Source organism: Rhinolophus hipposideros (genome assembly GCF_964194185.1).
Source record: "Rhinolophus hipposideros genome assembly, chromosome: 10".
In the NCBI taxonomy this organism is placed as follows: Eukaryota; Metazoa; Chordata; class Mammalia; order Chiroptera; family Rhinolophidae; genus Rhinolophus; species Rhinolophus hipposideros.
This window is the reverse complement of record NC_138056.1, coordinates 85,792,902-85,818,765: the sequence shown is the minus strand read 5'-3', so window position 1 is coordinate 85,818,765 and position 25,864 is coordinate 85,792,902. Positions and strand designations below refer to the sequence as shown.

At 40.1% G+C, this 25,864-nt stretch overlaps 1 protein-coding gene across 6 annotated transcripts in view; it reads right to left on the bottom strand.

The window, feature by feature from the left end:
- KMT2A (lysine methyltransferase 2A) overlaps nucleotides 1–25,505 on the bottom strand; it is a gene marked incomplete at its 5' end in the record, with an annotated part of 76,234 nt that extends 50,729 nt beyond the window's left edge. For 5 of the 6 annotated variants that reach the window (XM_081062894.1, XM_081062895.1, XM_081062898.1 and 2 more), the window contains 2 exons: nucleotides 1,246–1,315; nucleotides 25,059–25,505. In XM_081062894.1, the coding sequence (XP_080919020.1) occupies nucleotides 1,246–1,315; nucleotides 25,059–25,505 (517 nt within the window). Of the gene's footprint in view, nucleotides 1–1,245; nucleotides 1,316–22,933; nucleotides 23,033–25,058 lie in introns of all 6 variants that reach the window. The other variant, XM_081062899.1, reaches the window with a different exon arrangement.
- Between the last annotated feature and the right edge of the window lie 359 nt (nucleotides 25,506–25,864).

Genomic DNA, 25,864 nt, shown 5'->3' with positions numbered 1-25,864 from the left:
GAATTCACAAAATAAACTACCCAGAAATAACATCATCACAAGATTCCTTATCATCATGGTCGACTTAAATCTGGCCACTCGTAGGGCTTCATTAATTCTGAAAACCTCTTCTATCCAAGTTTTAAAAGAAGCCTTGGCGGACAAGTAGAAAAAGCTAAACAGAGAAGAGTAGTTCTGCCGCCTACTTCCATAATCCACAACACATTCAAAGAACTCACAAATCAATTGCAAGAAATTGTTCATCATGTATTTTTGGGGCCTCATTTTGTCAATTTATAAATGAAGGGTAGACCAGATGTTCTCTAAAATCACTTGAACATTGCTACTGTCTAAATGACACAGATACTGGGACAATACTGGCTAACTCCTTCCAACTAGAATGGCAATACCACTGCCATTCGGCAAAGGAAAAACTGTCAAATTGTGTTTGAATTAGATTACTATATAACATATGATGACTCTTAAATGTAACCCAAACGCTAACAACAAACATCACAAACTAAGTCTATGTCAAAGAGCAAAAACACATACTTAATTAGATTGTCTAGCCACATAAAAGAAAATCATGGAAGAAGTCAGAATGGCAGCACAGATGGAGGATGTTTTTCCATCAAAAGATCTACAGCACTCTCTTTTCTGCAAGGTACTAAATGTTATTTTCATTAAGAACTGTTTCTGTAAGTCTAGAATTTCAAGACAGTCTACATATTTTCTTGGTGAGAACAACAATGACAAAAATTTGCTTTATTTTTTGTTTTATTTTAATACAGACTTTCAAGGATCAAGTGAAATAGTTCATACAGTACTAATATTTTGTTTTTAGGTCTTTGACTATAATGGAGCAAATTTCGTAAAAAACAATGGCCAAATTATTCTCAAGTCATATATAATACCATACAATTCAAAATATGTAAATCTGAGGTTGCTCTCAGTAGGTTACCTTCAATTTACCTACCAGGTTATCCAATCATTCCATGGAAATCTACCTCCCATGCTTCAAGTGGTCCCCACAGAGAAGCATAATAAGGAATAAACCAAAAGTGGCCTGACAGAGAAGAGTCCCATAAAGAGGTCTACTTCATAAGCCATTTCCTACTTAGTGTGAGGGAAAGGGAACGATGTACAACCCCCTCCCTCCACCCAGTATTTAAGACATCCTTTACATGCAAAGAAGGCAAAGGGAAGCCAGTCTCTTAACAAACAAAAGTTAAAGGCACAAGGCACAATGCGCTTAATTGGCCATACCTGAAGGAGACCTTGTGGGACTTCGTACTCTGACTTCTTCATCTGAGCCAAAACCTAAGAACTGCTCATCCTACAACAAAGGAAAATTATTTTAAAATCAGAAACCAAAACATGAATGTGAACAAATTCCACAGAAATGCCCAGAAGAGATACACATAAATTTGAAAACTTAGCCTCTACAATCATCATTCAGATGGGTATTTAAAATAACGAATATTGAAATAAATGGACCCAGCCATACAGCTTCACTACAGACAAACGGACGCTGTGTAGTAATTGAACAATGCATTGAAACATCAGTTTTGGTGCATAGTACACAGGGGACAGTTCTAAATTTCAAACTATAGATACAGCCCAAACAATTAAAGAACGACTTTAATTCAAGTAAGCAAATCAGTACAATGGCAGAAATATACAGCCCCAATATTAAACAGATCTTCTCAACAAGTAGTTGAGACTACAGACACATAATAACATAAACAATATCGTAATCTCTTGTCTACTAAATATTCATAGAGACTGAAATTGCCATAATCGTCAGTTCCTTAACTCAGGAATTGACATTTAGATGTGATTTCTGTACATTTGAGATCCAAAGATTCTCAACATGCATTTTATGGCATCATTTAAAAATGCCCTGTGATAAGAGACTTAATGGTGGGCAGCAGCTTCTGTGAAAGGGATCATGAATTGACCACACATGGGGTGAAATTCAAGAATAACTTAAGGAAGTATCTCATTTTCAATTATACTTAGAAAAGGCAAAAATTTCTCCTTACTTCTAACTTTAACCTACCCTTTACTTAAAAAAATACCAAAGATTGAACCTATTTTGGACAAGTTCTCAGAAAAGATGATCTATTTAAACAAACTAATGATTAATAGAAATTCATTGATTTGGAGACTAAGAATTCTTTCCAGAGAGAGAGATTAGGAGAGAAAATTTCAGATTCCAGAAACAAAATCCACACAAAATAAAAACAAAATTAGGAATCAAAGACAAATTTTCTTGAACCTCCAATGTATACTGATAAGCCCCCAAATAAGTTCCAACAATCAAAGCCCCCAATCTTCCTCTCAGGAGCAAACACACACATACTCGTAAGTAGACAACATCTGTGGATTTTCTGAAGCAGTTTCCCCAGTTAGTTTAAAGCTTGAGTCATGTGCAAATCTGTTTAACCACTTATTAACCAGGAATATGTGAAGAGACATGCAACCTTTTAGACAAGTTAGCAGCTCCAGCTTTTAAATTTAAATGCTTTTGAGGAGCCAAATGTTTGAGGCCAAGACTTTGGATACTATGAAACTGAGAGACAATTCTTATTAGAATCTAAAAAAGGTTTTTTGCTCTTAGATTGTTAAAATTATTGAAACATTTAACTAGTTAAGAAAAAACTGAAATTATCCTCTTCAAAGAGATTTCTTTGTAAAGTATTATAATAAACTTAAATAAGGAATATATATACCAGAGTACTTTTTACAGTCTCTTCTTTCATCATTAAATAAATTTAAAGTAAATTCTTATTGTGAACATTTGTGAAAAAGAAAAAAATCTATCTCTTCATCTTGACAACTTCAGACACGTGGGGCTTAACCCCAAATAATAAATTTCTTGGAATGATCTTTGGGGCTTACACTTATAAGCTACAACATTAAAAGAAAGGATGCTTGAACTCACAAGACAATCCAAAAATCTTATCACAGTGATGGAAGTTCCATCTTGTTAATTTTTTAAACGTACTTTCAGAAAGAAGTACAGACATTTAAAGTACAGAAGTACAGAAGAAGTACAGAAGACATTTAAAATAGTAATCCTAAAATGTACTTTGAGAAAAAAACAGACAAATAAAATAGGCCATGGTAAATTGCCTCAGGTACTGTAAACAAAGCAAAAAGCAAAAAGAAATTACAGTATCTTAGAATTTTAGAGAGCAGTCCAATCCTCCCATTTGTGGGCATATGACCACTCAGAGTGAAGAGTGAGTCTGAGGTCTCAGTCCTAGCACACGCAGGCTGCAGGTTATGTGATTTCAGGCAAATCACTTACTATTTTTATAACTTAATTTCTTTATTTATTGGAGTGTTTAATAAGCAAATGAAACAAATTATGTAAATTATGTAATTTATGTAAAATCCCTCAGAAAACTACAAGGCAACATCCATGTTATAGCTCTATTATTGACGTGGTTTTGGAAACTGAAACTCTGAGAGGCCAAATGACTCACCCAAGATCACAGTTAGTTACAAAGAACTTCCTACCATAACAGTCACAATTTAAAACTATAAATAAATATTTAAAAGAATCAAATAAATCATCTACAGTACAAATCCTGCTATTCTTTCAGCTACTTTTATAGTAACATGATGCCAGTTCTCCAGATCCTTCAAATTTCTGATTTAATTTATTCTCTTCCTGTATTATCCTTATGGAACAACCTGCTGATGTACACATTTCAGACATCTGGTGGTTTCCCAACTTACCAGGGGAACGCACTGCTAAAGGCATGAATTTTATGCTCTGTATGCTACAATGAGAGACAGTTCTAGCAACTATGCAGACAATAACCAACAGGAAAAGTGAAAAACAGTTGAAGTAACGAAAGATTGTTAATCTTTGAAAAAAATACAAGAGATCCATGTTGCTGTGTTCATTATCATTATTGGCAACCTCAGGGAGTCTTTTTTCTGTATTTCAAACTTTCACAAAATGTAACTACAATCCTAGTGGCAGTGTGCTCCAAAACAGAGCCCTGCTGAGCTGTCAAGCAGTAACTTAACCACCTCTGCCAATGTTTAAAGTGTGCAAGTACTGAACTTTCCAAAATGACAGAAAGCATTAATTCTTTCCTGTGGTCTTGCATAGTTAGAATAAGAGAATGAGTAGTCAAAAAAGACTATATTTGTACCTGAGAACTTTCTTTTCACTTGAAATATAGGTTGACTTCTTGAAGCATGCTTTAAAAAAAAACAAGTACCCACTGTTTAAATAATCCAGACAGGTTAGCCAAAAACAAAAGCCATCACTGCCATGCCAAAGAGTTCTCTCGCTAGTCTTCTAACTCTGAACGTCCAATTCCATGTAAGAGGCCTAAGAAAATTTAAGGAAAGCCAAGTCAAGAATTGCTGCAAGAGGGTGCTGCAGCTGGTCTTTCTTGCCTCTCATCTCACTCCCATCATCCCCTTAAACACGTGGGGTTCCTAGAAGATTCAGTAAACAAGGTAACAGTGCTGTCTTCCTAAGGATTTAGACTGGCCTAGAAATCAAAGACTAAAGCAAAATGTCTACAAAAGACAACAAAAGGTGCTGCAATTAAATCCATGTTTGGCACTGTGGCAAACATCTTAAGACTGGACACCCTGAAGAGAGGATACAGGAGACACCATGATACACATGACCAAGTCTTCTTGGGAACTGGGCCCAAACAACCATTCATCACACATACTTGTCTTTCCGATATGGCTTTCTCTGATGAGTACAACATTCCAAGACAGAATACAGGAAAGAGCCGTCAAACCTATTGCTTCCGAACAATGTCGTCTTTGGAGACTCGATCTCCAAGATTTTAACACTTTCTTACCTCCTTGCCAAGTTAGCACTGTAAAATACTATTAAATATTTAGCATTCTTAGTGATTAAAAATGCAATGAAGCTATCTAATGTCACTTCCTAAGTGACATGCAATTGTAAAAATAATAGATGTGTAGCATTTCTTTATTAGCCCTACTCCTAACTCTAGGGTTACCAGCTATTTGAGAACTTCCAAGCCTACCTTTACTAGTAAATTCTACTTTACTCATAAGTATTTTAAAATTTGAGGATTTTTATTTTAATGCAGAATTTTAATTCTTTAGTAACTGGTTATATTTGTAAATGATGAAGCAATAGGAATATTTTTCCCACAAGAGAACCTAAGTGAACCCCAAATAAATAATAAAGATAATAATGTTTATTATAATATAAAATATAATGAAGACATTCTAGAAAAATACATGAAATTCTGCTGCAAAAAAAAGTTATGTACTACTAGGACAACTTTTCAAACAAAGCACTATTTCTTTTACTTGTTCACTCATTCAAAAGCCATTCATATGCTGGCCAAATGTAACCATTATGCTACTGTGTTTCCCGGAAATAAGACCTAGCGGGACAATCAGCTCTAATGTGTCAAAAGAGCAAAAATTAATATAAGACCCGGTATTATATTACATTATATTATAATATAAGACCCGGTCTTACAGTAAAATGTTATAGTAAAATAACACAGCGTCTTATATTAATTTTTGCTCCAAAAGACGCATTAGAGCTGACTGTCCGGCGAGGTCTTATTTTCAGGGAAAACATGGTATCTGTTCCAGATGCAAAGATGAGTAAGACATGATTCCTGTTTTCAAGAAGTATCTAAGGCAAACAGGCAGGTGCACAACAAGCTTTCCTTTAAAAACCAAAGTCTCGGGGTGGCTGGATAGCTCAGTTGGTTAGAGCGCGAGCTCTCAACAACAAGGTTGCCAGTTCAATTCCTGCATGGACAGGTGGGCTGTGCCCCCTGCAACTAAAGACTGAAAATGACAACCAGACATGGAGCTGAGCTGCGCCCTCCACAACTACATTGAAGGACAACGACTTGGAGCTGATGGGCCCTGGAGAAACACACTGTTCCCAATATAATAAAAAAAAAATTTTTTTTAAGTGTTAAAAAAACAAAACACACCAAAGTCTCATTAAAATGTCAGTGAAGGATAAAATGTTATACTATGTACTTCATATTCCAGATTTCAAAACTTGCTTAAATCTTGGAATAGTTCATTCTTCCTCTTATGTTAGTATTTGGTTCATGGAGAAACATTCAACAAATTTTAAAATTCTTCCAAAAGATGGCAATGTATATCTCCATCCTTCGGTATTGTAACTAGTCACCACTCCAACCTTAGAAACCAGAGAGACTTTAGGTAATCAAGACCTAAATCATCTGCAGTGATTAGATGTGACACAGTTCCCAGTAATACCAGTGATCTGATAAACTTTCAAGTGATAGACCTCAATCCCTTTTCCTCCCTATCCCCAACTAAAATTCATAGATTTTAGTTCCTCCCATAAATTCTTCCCAATTTACCACAGTCGGCAAAAAATCACTCACCTGGAGTTCTTCACCTCTCAGGCTAAGGTGGATGTTCCAAAGCTACTTTGAAAACCCTTCTAACCACATCTGGCCTGGGCTGACAGACCCACGAGGACCCTGCTCACACCCGTTTCTTTTCTAAGAGACTCCTCAGCACTACAGGCACCGAATGAACGGGCAGGCATCGATCTCAAACATGACCTTTAGCAACCATATCTTAGCATTCTTCTGTCTCTAAAATGTTTAGCCTCAAGAGTTTGAAAAAAATCAAATTTCTTCAACTATAAAGGTTTATTGATCAATCGATTGAAAGTAACACCAATCAATAACCACAGACAGTATCAAAATCACCCTGATCCTGTTTGAAACTGTTTTGGAGGCTTCTAATTTTTGGTGTCGACGTACATAGTTCCATCATGTGAGGAAGCCACAGGAGAACTAAGAAAATTACCAAGAACAACCAAAGATGTAGAAACATTCAGGATACGTATTGTACATCTCAGTAGCTCTAGTTAAAAGAGAATAACACTTCTCCTTTGGAAATTTATCCAGTTAGCTATCTCCTCTGCTGGCATGTATCTGTGTCCATTGCTAAAAGCCCTAAAATACCACGGTTTTGATTTTGCACAGTAATTGTGTGTAAAGACATGTACACACAATTACTAGTATTTCAGGGATTTTAAAATATGTGTTGACATATTTGACCCCTCTAGAGTGTTCACTCTGAGGCAGGGCAGTTTACTTATTCATTTTTGTATTCCTAGTATACGGCACAAATTTGGCACTCAAAAAAATTTTGTAAAATGAGAAAAAAGGAAACAGTACATTAACTGTTTTTTAAAAAATAAGCATTCACTGTGGTAACAGCACTGTAGTAGAAAATACTAGTGGACTCCAAAGAATTAGACAATATGACTTTTACTTTTCAGAATGCATGGAGATAATGTCCTCAGGCTGGTAGGACAAACTAAATTCATTCATTCATTCAAAATATATGTGAGCTCATTTTTGGGTTAAGGAACGAAGATAGAAATAAGACAACTTCTGCTTTGTAGGACCTGGTAGTCTACCAAGAAGAGATGAATAAATTGTTATAGTGTTACCTGTTGTTAGGGGAATGGCTATGGAGGCACAGCAGAAAGGCAACTAACCCAGTCAAGGAGGAAGGGTCTAGAAAGCCATTGCAGAAAGGATAAAAATGTAATCTAGGGGGCAGCCAATTAGCTCAGTTGGTTAGAGTACAGTGCTCTTAACAAGGTTGCTGGTTCGAGCCCCACATGGGCCACTGTGAGCTGCTCCCTCCACAACTAGATTAAAACAACTGCTTGACATGGAGCTGGTGGGTCCTGGAAAAACACACTTAAAAATAAATAAAAGTCTTAAAAAAAAAACGTAATCTAACTTTGGAAGGAGGGAGATACTGCTGGCAGAGAGTATAACACATACAAAAGCGCAGAAGTATAAGAGCATGGCATGGAGGGAAATTACAAACAGTTCAGTATGGCTGAGTTCCCTAGCTGTTGTGGGAAAGGGGCATAAGGTACTGAGGGGGAAAGAAAAGGCAGAGGCAGATCACAAAAAGTCTCAAATGCCTTCCTTAGTTTGACGTTTACCTTTAAGGAAGTGTGGGCCTCACTCTGAAGGCCATAGTTCATTCATCAGTGACACTTTCAGGCAGGAGAGAAGTGTGATTAGATTTACACTTTCAAAAGATCACGATGACAGCAGCAGAGAAGTAGAGATTGCCTTTAAAACCATACACAGGAAGAACGGTTATACAAGTAAAATGACTGCAGTGGCACTGGGGATTGAGGGAAAAAAGGGCAGATTCCGTAGATAGTAAGGAGGCAAAATGGACAAAGGTTTGATATAAAGAGTTAAGGGAATGGAAAAAATTAATAGACTTGCAGGTGTTTGGCTCAGGTTGATTAGACTTATGGTGATATTTACCAAGATTGGGAATACAAGAGAGGTTTATAGGAATGGGGATATCACTTTACACGTTTGAATTTGAAATGCCTCAACGATATAATGATCTGGAGAAAACATCTGATTCAATGAATATACCAATGCTGAAATATATTACAAGGCAATCACTCAGAGAGAAGAAAAGGAAGGTCAATGACAAATCCCTGAGGAATACCTACACTTAACAATGCCCAGGGGAAATGGAAGCCAAGGAAGCAGACAGAGATGGAATGGCCAAGAAGATCAAGTACAAAACGGTCAAGGGGAGAATACGTATCAAGGGATGGTCAAGTTGGATAAAGACTGAAGCTTGTATAGCAGAGTATCAAATGAGGAGGTCACTTGCGACCTTACAAAGGCCAATTTCAATGCTGTGTTAGAGGCTCCTAGAAGCCAAAGTGCAGTGAGTTGAGGTGTCATTAGAAAGTGACCAAAATCAAAGTATAGACTACTCTTTTGACAAAAACTGTTACAAGGGGAAGCAGAAATAGGGCACAAAGTAGGGAAAGGCCAGCTTGGAAGGATTCTTTTTACAGTTGAATATGTTTATATGCCCAAGGGGAACACTGCAGCAGGGAAGAGACTGAAAATCCTCAAAGCAAAGTCGTAATAAATGGAAGAGGGACAGGGAGGAAGGGTCAGCGAGGAGGGAGTACATACAAAGGACAAAGGAAGGGAATTCTCTTTCATTAGGAAACGGGCTAAGCATGGATTTAGTTTCAGAAAAGTTCATAGGCAGGAGTAAACTTAGAAATTCCTCTGAACTAACAAGCAAAATTTTGATTATGTGAGCATCTGTCAGGTGAGAAACAATAGATTTTTTCAGATTCTCAACGAGAATCTGTAGGTTGAGCTTACAACCTACAGAAACTTTTTAAAACGCATCTTGGAAAGAAATAAATCATAGACAATGGCTGATTAAGAAATAAATGGGAGTGGGAGATAAGGAGGAGAAGCGGAAGATCAGATGCAAGGATTAGTAAAAATTTATTTGATCGCAAAGAGGTAACCACAGCAGAGCCAAAATAAAAGACAAATCAAGGGGCCGGCCGGGTGGCGCAGGTGGTTAGAGCTCTATGCTCCTAACTCCGAAGGCTGCCGGTTCGATTCCCACATGGGCCAGTGGGCTCTCAAAAACCAAAAAAAAAAAAAAAAAAAAAAAAAAAAAAAAAAAAGACAAATCAGTTATTAGAACCTTAATTCTAGGATGGCATGGCCAAAGCTGATAAAACAAACAGCAGGGAGCTACACTGATTCTCAAATGTACAAAAGGCATAACTGTGTTTGAAGTTTATTCTGGAAATGATACAGACACACATAGACACACAGAATTAGAGTAGAAAAGAAACTGAATAAAGGGAGACCAGAGACCAGATAGAGGTCTACAGCCATAATTCAAATGTGATTGGCATTCAATCACTCAGCAAGTATTTATTGAGCATAGCCAGGCACCGTTTTAGACTCTAAAGATAACACAAGTGAAGAACTGACAAAATCCCTGCCCCATGAGGCTACAATCTAGTGGAGACAGAAAATAAACATATAACAAATAAATAAATAAACCAGGGCAATTAAGGATTAATGGGGGTTAGCTGTGGAGGTTATTTTCTAAGGTGGTCAGGAAAGGCTTCTCTAAGGTGATGGTTTACCAAGGATTGGCCAACTGCAGGCTATAGGCCAAATGTGGCCTGCCACCTGTTTTTGTTCAGTCCATGACGTAAGAATGGTTTTTAATACTTTTAAATGGTTTTAGAAAATCAAAAGGAGACTGCTTTGTGGAATGAAAGTTACCTGAAATTCAAATTTTAGCGTATGTAAATAAAACTGCGTTGGAAGTCAGCCATCCTCACGTATGTACTGTCTATGGCTGCTTTTGCACTGTAACAGCAGAGTTGAGTCATTTAAACAGTGACCATCTCTGCAGAAAAAAACTTGTTGAACCCTCCTTTAGACCTAATGATGAGAAACCCAGACATATAAGGATCTCGGTAGAATAGTATTCTAGCTTGATAGCAAGTGCAAAGGCCCGGAGACAACAAGCATGGCACGTATGACAGACACAAAGGCCTCCGTGGCTCTGCAGCAGAACAAGTGAGAATGGAAAGATGGTGTTGAAGAAGCAGACCATGTATGGCTTTGTTGGCCATAGAAAGGAATTTGAATTTACTGAGGGCGGGGCGGGGGGGGAAGATAACTGAAAGACATAAAGAGAGGGAGTAATAGGATTTGATTGATTTACTTACACATGGAGTACACACTAGCTGCTGCGTGAAGAACAACCTTTGGTGAGGTAAAAACACAAGCAAGATTACAAAGTAGTCCAACCAAAAAATTATAATGACTTAATTCTGGGGGTTTGGTGGTAGAATTAATGAGAAAAAAGTTCAATTGAAGGTATTTTGGAGGTACTGCAGAAAGAATTTGCTGATGGATTATTTGGAATATTAATAAAAATCAAGGATAACTATTACATTTTAGGCCTGAACAACTAGGTAAGTGGCAGAGTCACTCCAAAACAAGGAGAAAAGCAAGACTTTTTGAACATGATAAGTATAAGATACCTATTAGATACCCAAGTGCTTCTATGCCTACCATGGTTCCCCCAAAATAAGACCTAGCTGGACCATCAGCTCTAATGCGTCTTTTAGAGCAAAAATTAATATAAAACCTGGTCTTATATGAGACCGGGTATTACATTATATTTTATTATATACTATGCTATATTATATGTGACATGACAATATATTATATTATATAAGACCCGGTCTTACATTATATTAAAATAAGACCGGGTCTTATATTAACTTTTGCTCCAAAAGACGCATTAGAGCAGATGGTCTGGCTAGGTCTTATTTTCGGGGAAACACAGTAGTTTCCTTGCCTGGGAATAATAGCTACCCCAAAGGGTAGTCAAGATTAGGTGACACAACACACTAGAGGTACTCAGAATATTGCTTGGCCCACAACAAACACTTAGTAAACGCTAACCACTTTTATTATTATCCAAATGGAAATGTCTAATCAGCCTCTGGTTATCCAAGCCTGGGACTCCAAGAAGTAGTCAGGGTTAAGAGACAAAGATTTAGTAATCCTGGGCACATAGATGAGGGCTGCATGGGATCACTCAGGAAGAGTGTGTAGATAGAGAAGGTAGCCAAAGGTAGTCTCCTAGGTGACTCATATTCAGGAGAGTTAAGCAGAGGAGGAAAACCATACAGAATACCGAAAATTAATAACCAATGAGTTAAGAAAAAAGCAGGTTGAATGTAGTGTTACAGAATCTAAGAAAAGGATGTTTCAAGAAGGAAGTAGTCAGCTGGTTCAAATGCTGCCCAAAAGGTTTAATAGGATGAGGACTGAGAATTATGTATTCAATCTGGCAAGAAAGAGGTCTTTGAGGGCTTCGATAAGAGATATTTCTGTAGTTCTGGGGTTATAAAAGCCCAATTACAGTGGCTGAGGACGGGATAAGAGGTGAAAGGGGAGACAGCACTTTCAAGCTTTGTTGTAAAAGGGAACAGAGAACTAAGTAGTAGCTAAAGGGGGACGTGAGGTCAAGGGTTTTTTTTTAAAGTACATATTAAGACAGGCAGTTTTATATGTTGATGAGACCAATCCAGTTGAGAGAGAGAAAAACTGCCAAAGCAGGAGAGGAGGGAAGTGCAGAAACCCGCTTGAGTAGACGAGAGGATGGGGTCCAGAGTACAGAGGGAGAGTGGTGCTTCAACTGTACACGGCAACAGAGGATAGGAAAGGAAGAGCTATTAAACACCTTGAAAATATTAAAAATATCTTGATTCACATATTACACTTGGTATAACTGCGTCTGAAGAAATCAATAAATCAGTAAATGAAGAATACTTGAAATGTTCCCAAGAACAATTCTGTTAATATTAGTTTTGGAAGCTTCAACCTTTGAATTACCAATTTCCAAAGTATCTGCTAAGTATTGTAATTTTATTACTGATATTCATGTTGTATTTTAAGCTGAACTCAGTAAAAAGAAAGGAATTGTCCAGTGCTAATGCTCCCAACACTCGGTCATCCGCCTGGAACATAAAAGATGTTCTTTGAACAATGAATTACATTTTCCAATCTCTTCATTTCTTACTTTGTAGAGTGCTGTATTCATCAGTGTCATTTAGGGGAAAGATGAGCCTCTTTGAAAGCACTTTTTCATCATTTGTAATAGAATAAAATATAGTAGCACCTGTAAATCATTTCCAAAAAAGTGGAATATAACAATAATGCTGTTGAATCTGTAAGCATGCATGTACTCAAGCCTAATTAAATACAAACATCAAGAGACAAACTTCTTAAGCTAAAATGGTTTCTGAAACCCAACCACTCAAGAAAGGTATGCAGTTATTGAACTAACATTATTCTCGTCAATAGATTGGCAGGGGCAGAGCCAACACCAAATTCTGTTATGGGGCATCAAAGAGAACAGTGGTTGCTTGAATGCATAACAGATGGGAAGAGATTTAAATTGTTTTAAATATAATTTCTGCCTGATACTGAGAAATGTTAACCCAAAAAGTCACCTTGGATTCAACAGTACAAAGACAACAAAACAATACACTGTTCTTTCAATAACAATAGTTGGTAAAACTTTCACCCATACAGAATGAAATCAGTTTTCAAATATTTAATTCAATTCTACCTAGCAACTGTCACTTAAGAAACAGAAATGTTACCCATTTTGTAATTAGAGAAAGTAGTATCCCTTCATCCACACTCCATGTCAACAAGAGCAAGAAGCAAAGATGCTCAAAACAGCTAAGCAGATGAGACAGGTGAACTCCACTCATTCTGCTTCAGAAAGTAGCTAATATGTCTTTAAAAACATAACAAACAACCAAAATAAACTCACTACATGAGACAGTAAGCTATAAGATTCTTGGCAATGCCCCGATTTACTTTTAAATATAAAAACAAAACAAAACATCAAGAAAGGTGTATTTCTAGACTACGAGGTTCCAAGTGTCAACTAGTTTACCTGGTCACTGCTGAAGAAATAAGCCCACTTTACCAGATATACTATAGAAATTAAGTTAATCATAGGCACAGGATTTATTCTTCTGTTTAATACAAAAGTACCACAAAATGACCAGATCCATTTGAATAAGCTGGAAAAATTAAACAAACACTAACACTGTTTTCAGACATGGTTCTTTTTATTATTATAGAGGTATTGGTCCCTCATGTGCCAATTTTAAGTAGTTAACTTTGTTTTACACTATATGCTCATTCAACTACAAGTTTCTACTATAGATTTTTTTCTTTTCCTTCTGGTTTGTTGTCTTATCTTGGTGCAAAACTCAGGTTGCATCTTTCCTTCTGGGAAGATGGGCTGTTGTATAACCAATAGCAAGCAACAAAAGTAACACTGAGGAATTCACAACTTCCTTCTTCCTACAGGTTTAATAGAGTGATCTCTCCATAGTCAGCTTTCTGAAGGAGCAATGGTTAGATGACAAAAGTGAATATTCCCTTTGGCAAAAAAGCAAAGTTACCAAGTCAGCCAATACAATTTTGACCCAATATTTTATAGAAATAAATGTTCAATACGAGTTGGGAAGTTTTACATTCTTAATATCTTGAAAAACCATCTGATTACCAAATCACATTTGGAAGTTTGCCATCACATCTGAGAAGCCCACATTATGTATGTGGCATTAACCTATTTAAAGAAACAAAAGTCCCTGGTATTTTTTTTATTACTCTAACACTAGTCTGTCAAGTAGTATAAAGAATCGTGAGAATTATTCTTTGCTTTTATAATCTCTTGCCTTCTGAATTTATACTTGTATGACTAGCAATGAAAAGTTATAGGTAAAGTACGAATGTCTTATATTCCCAATTTCCAGACTTTCTCAAAAGACACCCAATTTTACAATTAGGGAATCAAACTGCCCTTCACTTTTGCCACCACTGGCAGAATTCATGCAACAATCCAGTTCCACCTTTGAACTCCAGTCATTTTATGTAAATAACTTAAATAAACCAAGTATCAATTCACCAAAAAGAAGGAATTTATACACAATTTCAGTACTAAATTCCAAAGTCCTAAATCTTCAAAAACCCAATCAAGGTTTTAGAACTAAGAGCTGGTAGGAAAACAAGCTGGTATTAGTATCAGTCTGCCCAGACTTTTGGTAATCTATATGAATAATCCCAATTCACAGTTTTCATTCTGACTGTGCAGGAAATGCTTTCTGCAACCCAACGTGTCTAAATGGTTTCATTCTGAGTGATGCAGGCCCTCCACTGCAGCCTCAAAAGCCAGGGGTCAGAGGCCTCTTTAAACCTGATTAACACGAAGTAAATTTATTTTAGATTGGAAAGGATTTACAAAGCACTTGTTAATAATATATCCACAAGCAGTGATAACCTTAACAAGCAATATTCTGAAGAACATCTCTAAACTACAACTGAAAACGGACATAAAATCTAATCTAAATCAAATACTTACTTGCTTCCTATATTGAGACCACACCTATTTTCCCTGGTTTCTCTTAATGTTTAGGATTTGTCTGTTAGTTCCATCTACTAAATTTTTATTCTCCTATAAAACCACTATAAAATCATTTCATAAAGACATTTCTCTGGAGTTTACTACTGAAAGTTAATTATTGCCATAAATTGACAATTCAAATCAAATACTTCTTCGGCAGTCAATGAAGCCCTAGGACCCCTTGGGGAACATTAAGAAGTATAAAACATGATCCATGTCCTCTAGGATCTAAATAAAAACATACTTATTGATTCACAAAGAAGACAGCTTGAGAAGTTATTTTATACATATATAGGCAGGACTGTACTTCAAAAATCCACCTCCAGAGAAGATCATAAAATTACTTTGGCAACCATTTTATCATCACTATGACAACCATCATTAGCAACAAGTTCTTTACACAGCTACTCTTTGCTTCAGTTTAAACCTATTTTTCTTTTATGCTAGTATCAGTAGAGCTGGAAAACTACTGGTTACCATTCCTAATAATGGATCCACTCATGTTTTTTTAAGTTACTAAGTTGCCTCTCAACCTTTAATTCTCCCAGCCTTTCCTCATAGGACTGACTTCCAATAATATAACCATCTTTGGAGTCTACTCACAACCGTCTCCAAGGTCGCCTCATCCCTTTTAAGTTGAGGAACCTAGAAATGGAAACAACACTCTCCTAAGGGGCGAATCAGCACTCGTGTTATCTATATAAAGATGATGCCATCCCGTCAGGATACCGCAACATCACTTTTAAAACACCCATCAGTCCTTTTACAAAACGTCCTCTGATGGCTCTTAGACTTGGCCTGTGATACTTTAGTTTAAAATTGTGTTAATTACGCACAATAATCCTGCTAATCCTCTTGTACATCAACAGCTTATGTAACACGTCCTTGCAATGTGTTCCTAAAAGTTGTATGTACAAATTTTCAATTCAACAAACATTTACTGACAAGCTTCTGTATGAAAAGTCACCATTATAAACAATATAAAACATAAGTGATGACTTAGAAATGGTCCATGTCTTAAGGAAAAAATCACAATCTAATGGGGGAAAGACAGACACAATAAAAAGTATTTACAACATAAGGATCCTGAAGTAAATTCTTTAAGGGTAGGTATAAAGTACAATAAGGAAACAGGAAAGAAGAAGCTGATTTCCAACTAGTAGTGGTATCTGTGAGAACTTCACAAAAGAGTTGGGAACTGGGGATCTGAGCTGAGCCATCAAAGATGAGTAAGTCAGAGGCAGGGCAATGTGGGAAAGACTTTAAGGCAAAGAAGAGGCATTCCAAAGGTAGGAAGGCAAGTACACAGACTGTGGAGAACATCTAATATATTAGTAATCCAATAAGGTTGAAGCACATAAGTGAGAATGTGTGTTCAAGAGATAATGTTCAAAATGTAGAAATGTAGGCCAGCTAGATTATGAAAGACTGAGAATTTTAAATCTTGTTTTATATTCAGTGACAGGTCAAAGGATTTTAAGAGTAAAGTGACATAATCAGATGTGTATTTAAGAAAACTATTGGCAATACTGTATACAGTGAAAAGGAAGGCAAGACCAGTTAGGAGAGATCATGGTAATAATCCATGCAAAGATAATGGAAATTTAAAGTAGGATTGTAAAAACAGAAAAGCAGGGACAGATTAAAGAAACACTATAAAAGTATCATGGACAGGCCTCAGAAATTGATTAGATGGTGTGGGAAAAGAAAGAAATTGAAGATAGCACAGTGCAGAGAGGGTGAATGGGCTTTCAAATAAGTACAGGTTTAGATTTGAATTCTAGCAATAGCTCAGCCACTTACTAGCCATATGACTTAAAGAAAGCTGTTTAACTTGTCTGTGCCTCAGTTTCTTTATTTGTAAAAGATGGAGCATTAGGTACTTCAGCAAACTTTTTATTTAAGAGAGATAAAGCAGAACTGTATTTTTCCTTAAGCATACCACTCTCTACTAGTTATCCTTAGACTTTAGTTTGACTATTCTACTTGTGGTTATTTTTATTTCTTAAGTTTCAACCCCCAGAAATTATAACCTACAACTTAGCATTTCTTCTGTAATTAAACTGTTAATTGCATTGATCTCTGTAGACCAACACTTACTCTCCTCAAGCTGAAACTTGACAACAAATGTCAAATAGTTACCAAGTATAGACTAATAATGTATCTGAACCTGGGGTCCAAAAACCCTGACGTGCCTCAGAGTTGTTGCAGGGAATCGCCAAGTCCACTCATAAAAAGACAAGGAACACTAGTTACAGAGACCAAGAGGAGCAACCCCAATATAGCTGCCTTGACCTGACAAGTATGCAACTCATGGAGGCACTATATTCCTTGGTATCCTACCTTGCTATTTACTGTCTTGTTCTTTCTCCTCCGTTTTTTGCCTTACCTTTAATTATGTTCTAGTTGGACATCAATGGTATCCACTGTTACCAACATGCTTGGTTCTAGCTTACTGATGAACTTGACACCCAGAGCAAAATCAGGAACATACTCCAGTCAAGATTATAGCATTCAAGCAGGTGTGTGTACACACATATACATGTATACCTCAAAGTGATGAAAACCAGTTACCCTGGTGAAAAAAATACTATAGCATTCATGTCCTTTCACTCTCTGAATCCTAATAATTAGGGATTCCTATGTACCAGGCAAAGTGCTAAGTACTTTGCATGCATAATTTCAATTAAGCTTCACAATAATCTTATGAAGCATGATTACTGATAATTTACAAATGAAGAAACTAAAGCATGAAGAGGTTAAGAAAATTTTCCAAGATCACTGAGCTAATAAATGGCAGAGTCAAGATTTGAACCCAGGCTGTCTAAATCCAGAGCCCATTGACTAAAAGATCTCAATTACTGTGCTATACTATTACAGATTAGATAATGAGATTCTCTCCCTCCTTTGTAAAGGTATGTATATAGGCACAAATAAAAAATCCTAGCCAGAGACATTACAAAAGGATTTCCACATTAACTAAGCTTAAAGAGATGTTATCCACATAGTTTTACTGCTTATAATTAAACGCAATGATCGAGGGACAATGTTCTATGTTTGTGTTTGATCTAAAAATCAGTTAATATTCACGAGGAACAGAAGTTGAATATAGGCACGTGTGTATCCACTTGGTATATTTATTGTAGAAATTTTGATTAACTTCTCCCAGTTTTTAGAACTGAGATAGAACAAAGAAGAGCTTAATGAAAAAAATTTTCTCCAAACACACTCCTCATAAGTAGTCTTACTCTCCTAGTTCAAGACAGAAAGCCACAATTACTTTGACACTGTAAAAGGAAAAAGAAATAGTGCTTCAGTAAAGCATGGATCACAAGGTTCATCATAGCCTTTACTGCTGAAAGACATCAAAAAATCTACACCCAAACATTCCATCCAAACAACACAAAAACAGAAATGCAAGAAAACAGATAAAATATATGGAAGAAAACTCCTACTCCAGAAATAAATGCCAGTGAAATAGATCCTACCCTCTGGTGCCTCAAAGGCATTGCTGCAGCAATAATTAAAGGTAAGATATATGGGGAAATCCCTTGAGTCTGTATGTCAAATAGAAAAACAACTACTAATTTCAAAAAAAGGGGAATTTTCATCCACAGCAAAAGAAAACTGCCAACTAACTCTTACATTTATATTTTTAACTGTTAAAACTCATTAGGGCAATATATTCAACATCTAAAAAGGTAAACCAAGTTTGGCCTTTAAGAAGTTTTGTACTAATCCTACAAGAGGACTTATGTCAACCAAAACAACTGCAAATCACACAACAAAATTCTTCTTTCAAATGTCTCCGTCTTTAAAAGCTAATGTCTGGCAGAAGCTACAACCTCATGGTTGGCTTCTCCTGGTGTGTAACCTGACAAGGTACAAAGCTCATTGAAATATTTAACAGTGATGGTATGGATTTCTTTGGATAGGTCAAGAAAAGCAGCTCTTCCTTTTAAAAAAAACTTGAAGAACCATTTTATGGGATGTCGTTCCCTGAGTCCAAGTGTCTGCATTTCCTTGGGGCTTTCTCTGAGAACTTACTGAGGGGGGAAATGAAAAGACTAACAAAGGACCCCTTTTCTCTCCCCATTTCCAATATAATCCACCTCAGCTACAGGGCCAGTAGCATCCACACTGTTATAAATGCCAGCAATTAGAGAATTAGGCCATAAAATCCACCCACTCAGGTATGAGGGCAGGCCTCCAGCTTTATTTAAGGCATGCCATAAAAAACCATGTACTTCCTTCTTTCAGGCCTTCTTCACAACCAATGAAGTGATAACAAAAAAAAGCAGCCCTTTGTCTGACTGCCTCACATTGATGTGATCAAGGAAACCATCTGGGTCCAGGTAAAGGATTTAAGATTACTTTTTCTTAATAAAGACTGCATTTCCTCTAGCATGCCATATATAGATCCACTAAAAAACATGCTGTATTTTGAGCACTAATAGAATGGAAACTAAAACGAAACGTTTTCCAGAAAAAATATTTTACCTTATTCTGAAACTACTCTAGAAGCCTACCTAGCCAATTCTTGAACTTTCCAAGAAATATTGGAGCCTACAAGAGTATTCTTCATTAACTCAATAATTTCTAGAGCCTCCTGAAGACTTTTCTAATAAAAAAGTTAATTCAAATCTCAAAGTTAACTTTCATTCAGTCTATGTTTTAAAATCTGATACAATTTAGGAGTAATCAATAATTTCATTGATTGTCTTCACAACCTACCAGTCCATAAAATTCACAAGTCTGTGATTTACTCCACACGAGAGGTTTGATTTATCAAGCTTTAAACCAATCTAGATAAGACCCAAATACTTTTTAACACTGAACTCTGCAGCTTCCTCTTTCCTACTATTGCCTACAGGGTCAAGAGTTTAATTCAATGTAGGTATCTCCTATCAGACTCCTTAGTAACAACCTTTCTTAATACCTGAAAATAACATATGCATACAACAGAAGGTCCCACCGAGCAATCCTAGAATAAATTCCTCCCAGAGTAGTGACAGTCACAAAGCTTCCCCTTCTCAAAGGTCTATGCCCCTGGGCTCTCCACTTTGGCAGAGGAAGAAGGGAAAGAGACAGGATATTCACAAAACGCCTGACTTGAAGGGCTTCACTTAAATGCTAGAAGGAAGTTGAAGTTCTGTGCCAATGCTCCTGGAATGTGGGCAGGCACAAAGAGATCTTAATTAGGAGCCTTACAATTAAAATACAGTGAGTCTCCCAAAGAGAGGAAGCACTGCGGTATGTGATGCCTCAGAGCAGGCAAAGCACTGATGACACCCCCTCTTGCCACAGGGCACAGCAGGCAGTGGGTACTGAGTCTGCACAGTGGCTCGACGGAAGGATATCACCAAGGTGAGCGAAGAGATGGGAACTGAGGCAAGATGGGAGTATTTTCTCTTTTCAACTTCCAATCAGAAGAATCACTGTTTTGTGAATGATTTCCTACAGGTGCACGTACCTTAAGATCATTCAATGGAAGGTCAAGATGGGCATATGTCATATAGTTTTCATGGATAGATGAAGAAAAGTTCTAAATACTGCATTTCTGATGCTCAGTACAAAGCAAAGTACTACATTTCAGAGCATATTAACAACTACTCCCTGTAACGTAGGTACTATCACTTTGGATTTATAAATACATTAATGTATTGGATTTTTCTTTTCATTTAAAAGCTCACACATCTAGAGGAATACACCACCTAGACTAAAAATAACTTCCCTTTTGGACAGTCCAGAATTCACAACATTGAAAACAGGAAAACAAATTTAGCCGAACGAGAGGGACTCTAAACACCAGATAATGAGTTGTATTTAAAATTTGATCTTCATTTTTCTTATAATTGAAATTGGTCAACTTTAGCAAAAAACTTTTTGTATACATTTAAATCCTTATATTTTGTCCATACAATGAAAACTTTCCCAAGTTGAAATTTCCCTTCCCAATAACAGTGCCAGTCAAATAGGCAAATATTAAATATTAATATTAAAAATCACCAAAGAGGCTAATATTAAAAATTACCAAGGAGGCTCCCTGACTCTGACTCTTTAAATAAACTCAGAATAAGAAGTTCTGGCCTGACCAAAAAATTAACATAATAGAAAGGAATCAGAATACTGGAGTAGAAAATAATTCATGAGCTAATATTTAATCCAACATTTTCATTTTACAGATTAGAAATTTTAAAGATTGCCTAAGGTCCCATAATGGTTAGTTAGAGAGACGAGTACGAGAAGAGTCCATGTCCACTGACTTCCACTCCAAGCCTTCTTCTTGTCCACTGTGTTCTCTGCTTCATTTTCCTTCTGCCAAACTCAGGATTAGCTGTAAAGGCAATGAGGGAGCAACTCCCATTCTTGGTACATATGCCCAGTGACCAGCCAAAACAAACGAACAAACAAACAAAAAAACAGAAAAAACAACAACACAGGCTCTCCAACTACAGGCTCTCCAACACAGGCTCTCCATCAACTTTTCTAAACCCAACCCAAGAGCCCACCTTAGTTCACTAAACTGCCATTTCAAATAAAAACAAATTAATAAACAAAGACTAGTTGCTAATTAAAAAACCATTTTTAGGGTTTATATTAAAACAGCACAAATTCTAGTCGACACAGAGGATGCTGTACTGTGTTTATTTAGATGGCAAAGTATAGTAGCATTAACACTACCTGAGACAATCCTCAGAAAAGTGGGGCACTGACACTACGCAAGGAAGAGGGGAAGGCAAAGAAGCAGACCTCTGACTTCTTATAGTGCTCGATAAAATAAAACTTTTTAATTCCACTTTCAGCCACACAGAAAGCCAAAATAGGAGACCAGCAACACCTATGTATTTTTAAAAATAATCCCATTCTGACCGAATTTGGTCATGAAGAACTCTTATATGTAGTTGTAACTCAGGGAGAGATTCAATGAGGAAAGTTAGGAACATTTAGAAGTAAAGGACAAGTCTCCTACGACAAAAGGAGTTTAAACAGGGACGTGAGCTGGAAGTTCTGTCACCTTTCAACCACCTTAACTGACTAGTTCTATTAAGCATTAACTTACATTTTCTTATGAACAAGTTACAGTCATTATTCTTTTAAAGGAAATCAGAATTGAAAAACGCTAGACTCATTCTGGATCACAAGCCATATCTTCATGAATCCAGGCAAGACCTGAAACAGAGCTGAATGAATTCTGAGAAACAATCTTCAGAATTCTCTAAGTATGTCAACCCAGGGGAACCCTAAACTTCCCTTTTGGAACTTTATCATTGATTTGTAAGACCCTGTAACAGAATGCTTGGTTTCTACAATGAAAACTACCACGTCAAAGTGCATCATCACTAAGGTTTAGTACTAAACCATACTATGGGTTAACACTGACTAATGCATGCCATCAACCCATACCAGATTGCCTCAAACTACCACATAAAAAGTGTACCGACAGCTCGTTCAAGCCCAATTCAGAAAAAATACTGAAGTTGAACGTAAGGCGTTAACCACTGTTATAATGAAGTAAAAATTACTGTTCAGGTAAAACTTTTTAAGAGAACAAAACTTATTACTATGACCTTATTTGAAATAACTGCAATTCCTTGACAGGCTTCACTACATACTTCTGCTGAGCAAAATAATGCCAGTGGACAAGAAAATGTTAGCACCTGATTAAAACTGTAAAGGTGATTTGTCAAAGACAAACAACAGAAAAAATATTCTGGTGCCCAGACATTAGGTCCCTGAATCCAGGTGGCTCTCTTTCTCACCAGTCTCTTGAGAAGCTGTGATTAGAAACTGTCAGTATAAAACTTTGCTTTTGAATATGCGATAACAACATTTGGAATGCGAACAATTGGTCCTTCAATACAGAATACATGAGCATGCTAAACAAGAAGAAAATGCTTCTCAGGATCCTCTTAAAATAGACTAACTTCTCCTAATAGAGACTTTCTTATACTCCAATATACATGGGGCTAAAATTCTGCATATAACCAGGCAAGTCTCAATTTTGAAAATAAGCAGGTAAATGAATTTTTTTTTTTTTTTTTTTGCTGCTGTATCTTTTAAAAAAGCAAAATCAACTCACATTTAAGCACCAACTCCATGCAAGTAACCTGAACGGTTCAGTCTTTTTGTCATGTATGAGGCCTTTGGTTCTCCAACTACATGGGATCTGTGTTGTTAGCTTAAAAAATACAGAATTGGCCTTTCAAAAAAAAATAATAATCTGCAGCAACCAATAAATAGTCTCAAGCAACCCTGCTGACTGCAGCTGCCTTCTGAAGGCTGGGAAAAGGAGGTGGAGATAGAGCAGAGAGAGGCAGGGAAAAGGAACGCTGCAGCTAGCTACGAGCAAGGAACACGCCCCCATCACGTCCTCCTTGCTCTGTCGGAAGGCGGGTTGTTGTCAGCCTCCCGAACAGACTGCCTTAGAAAGGATTTTAAAAACGAGGCAGGAAGACTAACCACGAAAAAAAAGCCCGCTCCTAGAAAGGAGGGGCCGTGGTCCCTGGGATCTCCTCCCTCCCCTTCTTCCCAGCATCTCTGGGTGTATCTAAAGGGGTGCGGGCACAATAGGGGACGAGGGGTTTGCCCAGAATATTTTGCGTGCACCAACGGCAGAGGACGCAGGAAACGCCTGGTTGTTATCTTTCCCTTTCTGTTTCAATCAAGAGCACTCCGGAGCAGCAGCCCCCTGCCCCCCCTCGCTTCGGCCCCTCGCAGCTGCTCTTCCTCCTCCTAGCATCCCCCATCCTCTTCTCCGCCCTCCCCTACAATTCAAACTCGCCCTTCTGCATCCAATGGAAAACAAATGCGCAACGGCACTGGCTGAACCTGAACTCCACTTCCCTTCCCAAGGCAACTTTCCTTTCTGCGGAAGGGGGCTGAATACTGCTTATGCAGGCAAGCCTATTCTCACCCAGTACTAATGGGAAGGGGCAAAGCCCTTGACCCTTCATCTGTCTCGGGTCCCTCAGAAGAATCAGAGAGAGAACCCTAACTCCTCCTTCTAAGGAGTAACTTTGCTCCATGACCGCCCCCCCACCCAAAGCAACCACCAGCACACTGAAGCAAGTGTCCCTTATCTACCCTCCTCACCCCAACCCTGCTTCCCCCACCCCTTCCCAACCCCAGGACTGACCCAGGAAAAGGTGGCTCGACAATGAAATGACGGAGAAAAGAAGAAGGGCGGGAGGGAGCCGGGCTGGAGGCTGCCGTGCCCTCCCGCAGGGGGTGCGCTGGGAGGGCGGCTGCTTCCCCGGGGGGGTGCTGCCCAGCGCCCCGCAGACACCCCCCTCCGCAGGGGCGCCCTTTCCCGGAGCTGGAGGGAAAGCCCGCGTCCTTTCCAGGGCACACGGTGGGAAGCTGTTCCCTGAGCCTCGGGGGCCGCGGGCTGTTCCCCCTCACACAGGTCAGGAAGCCTTAATTCCAAAGGAGGGAAAGGGAGGCAGGGAGCGTGATTCCCTGCTCCCAGGAGGCTGGCAACTCGCTCTGCAAGATGGGGAAGCAGTCGTGCTGTGCGGGGAGATCGGCGCTCCCTCCGGAGGGCAAGGGGCGAAGGGAGTCGCGGAGACGCGAGCAGACGTTCCCTGGCGGGGCAGGGCGGCGTGAGGAGCATGTGCCTCCCGGCTCGGGGTGCGGACGGGGGCGAGGGTGGCGGAGAAGGAAGGGGGAGTGGCTGGCAGTGCTCGGACCCGGCCCGGGGACGCGGCGGGGGCTGCGCGCGCTCTGGAAAGCTGGGTGCCGGGAGGGACACGGGTCCCCACGGGGAGGCAGAGGACGGGGCCCCGGCGAGACCGGCGCCCGAGAGATGCCCCGGAGGAAAAGTGCCCCCGAGCGGAACATCTGCCCAGAGGGAGAGGCGGGGATGTGGCGGGATCAGGTCTCTAGCAGGGCGGGGGGAGGACTCTGCTCGGATGAGGTAATCTGCGAAAAGGAGGAGGGGTTCGGCCCCGGGGTGGGGAACCCCGGCCGGGGGCTCCGCCGGGGTCTGCGCCAGGGCCGGCAGGCGGGGCGCGGGGAACGCCGGCAGCCAGGCCGGGGCAACGCGGGGGCGCCCGGGGGTCTGAGCCCGGGAGCGGGCTTCCAGGCGGCAGGGCCTGTGCCCCGCGTCAGGGACCCGGGACGGTCCCAGAACCGGGATGCCGCAGCGTGCCGGGGGCTCTGCAGAGGGCCGAGACCCCGCACCTGGGGGTTCCTCGCCCCCTTACCTCTCCGCTGCCGCCTCCCCCGCCGCTCTCCCCAAACACCGCCCGGAACCGGCGCAGGTTGGTGCCGATGGCGGCCGAGACCTGCAGCGCCGCGTCGAAGCCCGGGCCCACCCGCAGCAGGGCCGGCCCAGAGGAGGCTGAGGACGATGACGAAGACGAAGACGAGGCGGACGACGAGGAGGCTGCTGAGGCGGCGGCCGCTCCCCCTGGAACCCCGGCCCCGCTGCTTCCCGCCGCCGCCGCCGCCGCCGCCGCCGCCGCGGCCGCCACAGCCGGGGGGGAGGGGGGCGCCCCGGGGCCGCCGCCGCTGACCGGGGGCCCGGGGGGAAGCAGCAGGGCCGGGACGCGTTGCCGCGGGGCGCCCCCTAGGCCCCGGCGCCCCCCGCCGCCGCCGCCCCCGGTGGTCCCGGGTCGGGCGGGGAAGCGCCACCGACAGCTGTGCGCCATGTTCGCCCCGTGAAGTGAAGCAGCTAGAGGGAGAGGCGACAACACAGGGGGGCGGGGAGGCGGAGGGGGGGCCGAGGGCCCCGGAACCAGCCTAAGCCGCTGGGCTCCGCCCGGCGGCCTGCGCCCCCCCAGCCGCCATGCAGAGCGCCGGGCCGCGCCAGCCGGCCCAGCAATCTGGATACTGCGCCCGGGTCTCCGCTTCTGACGCCTGGCCGCGGCTACTCCATCCTGAGGCCCGGGCCGCCGCCTCCTGCCCGCCCGCCCGCCCCGCAACCTGGATAACTGCATGCCCCGCCCTCCGGGAGCGGCAGAGCTCGGGAAAAGGAGGGGGGAAGGAAGCCCAGGAGCCCGACGCGAAT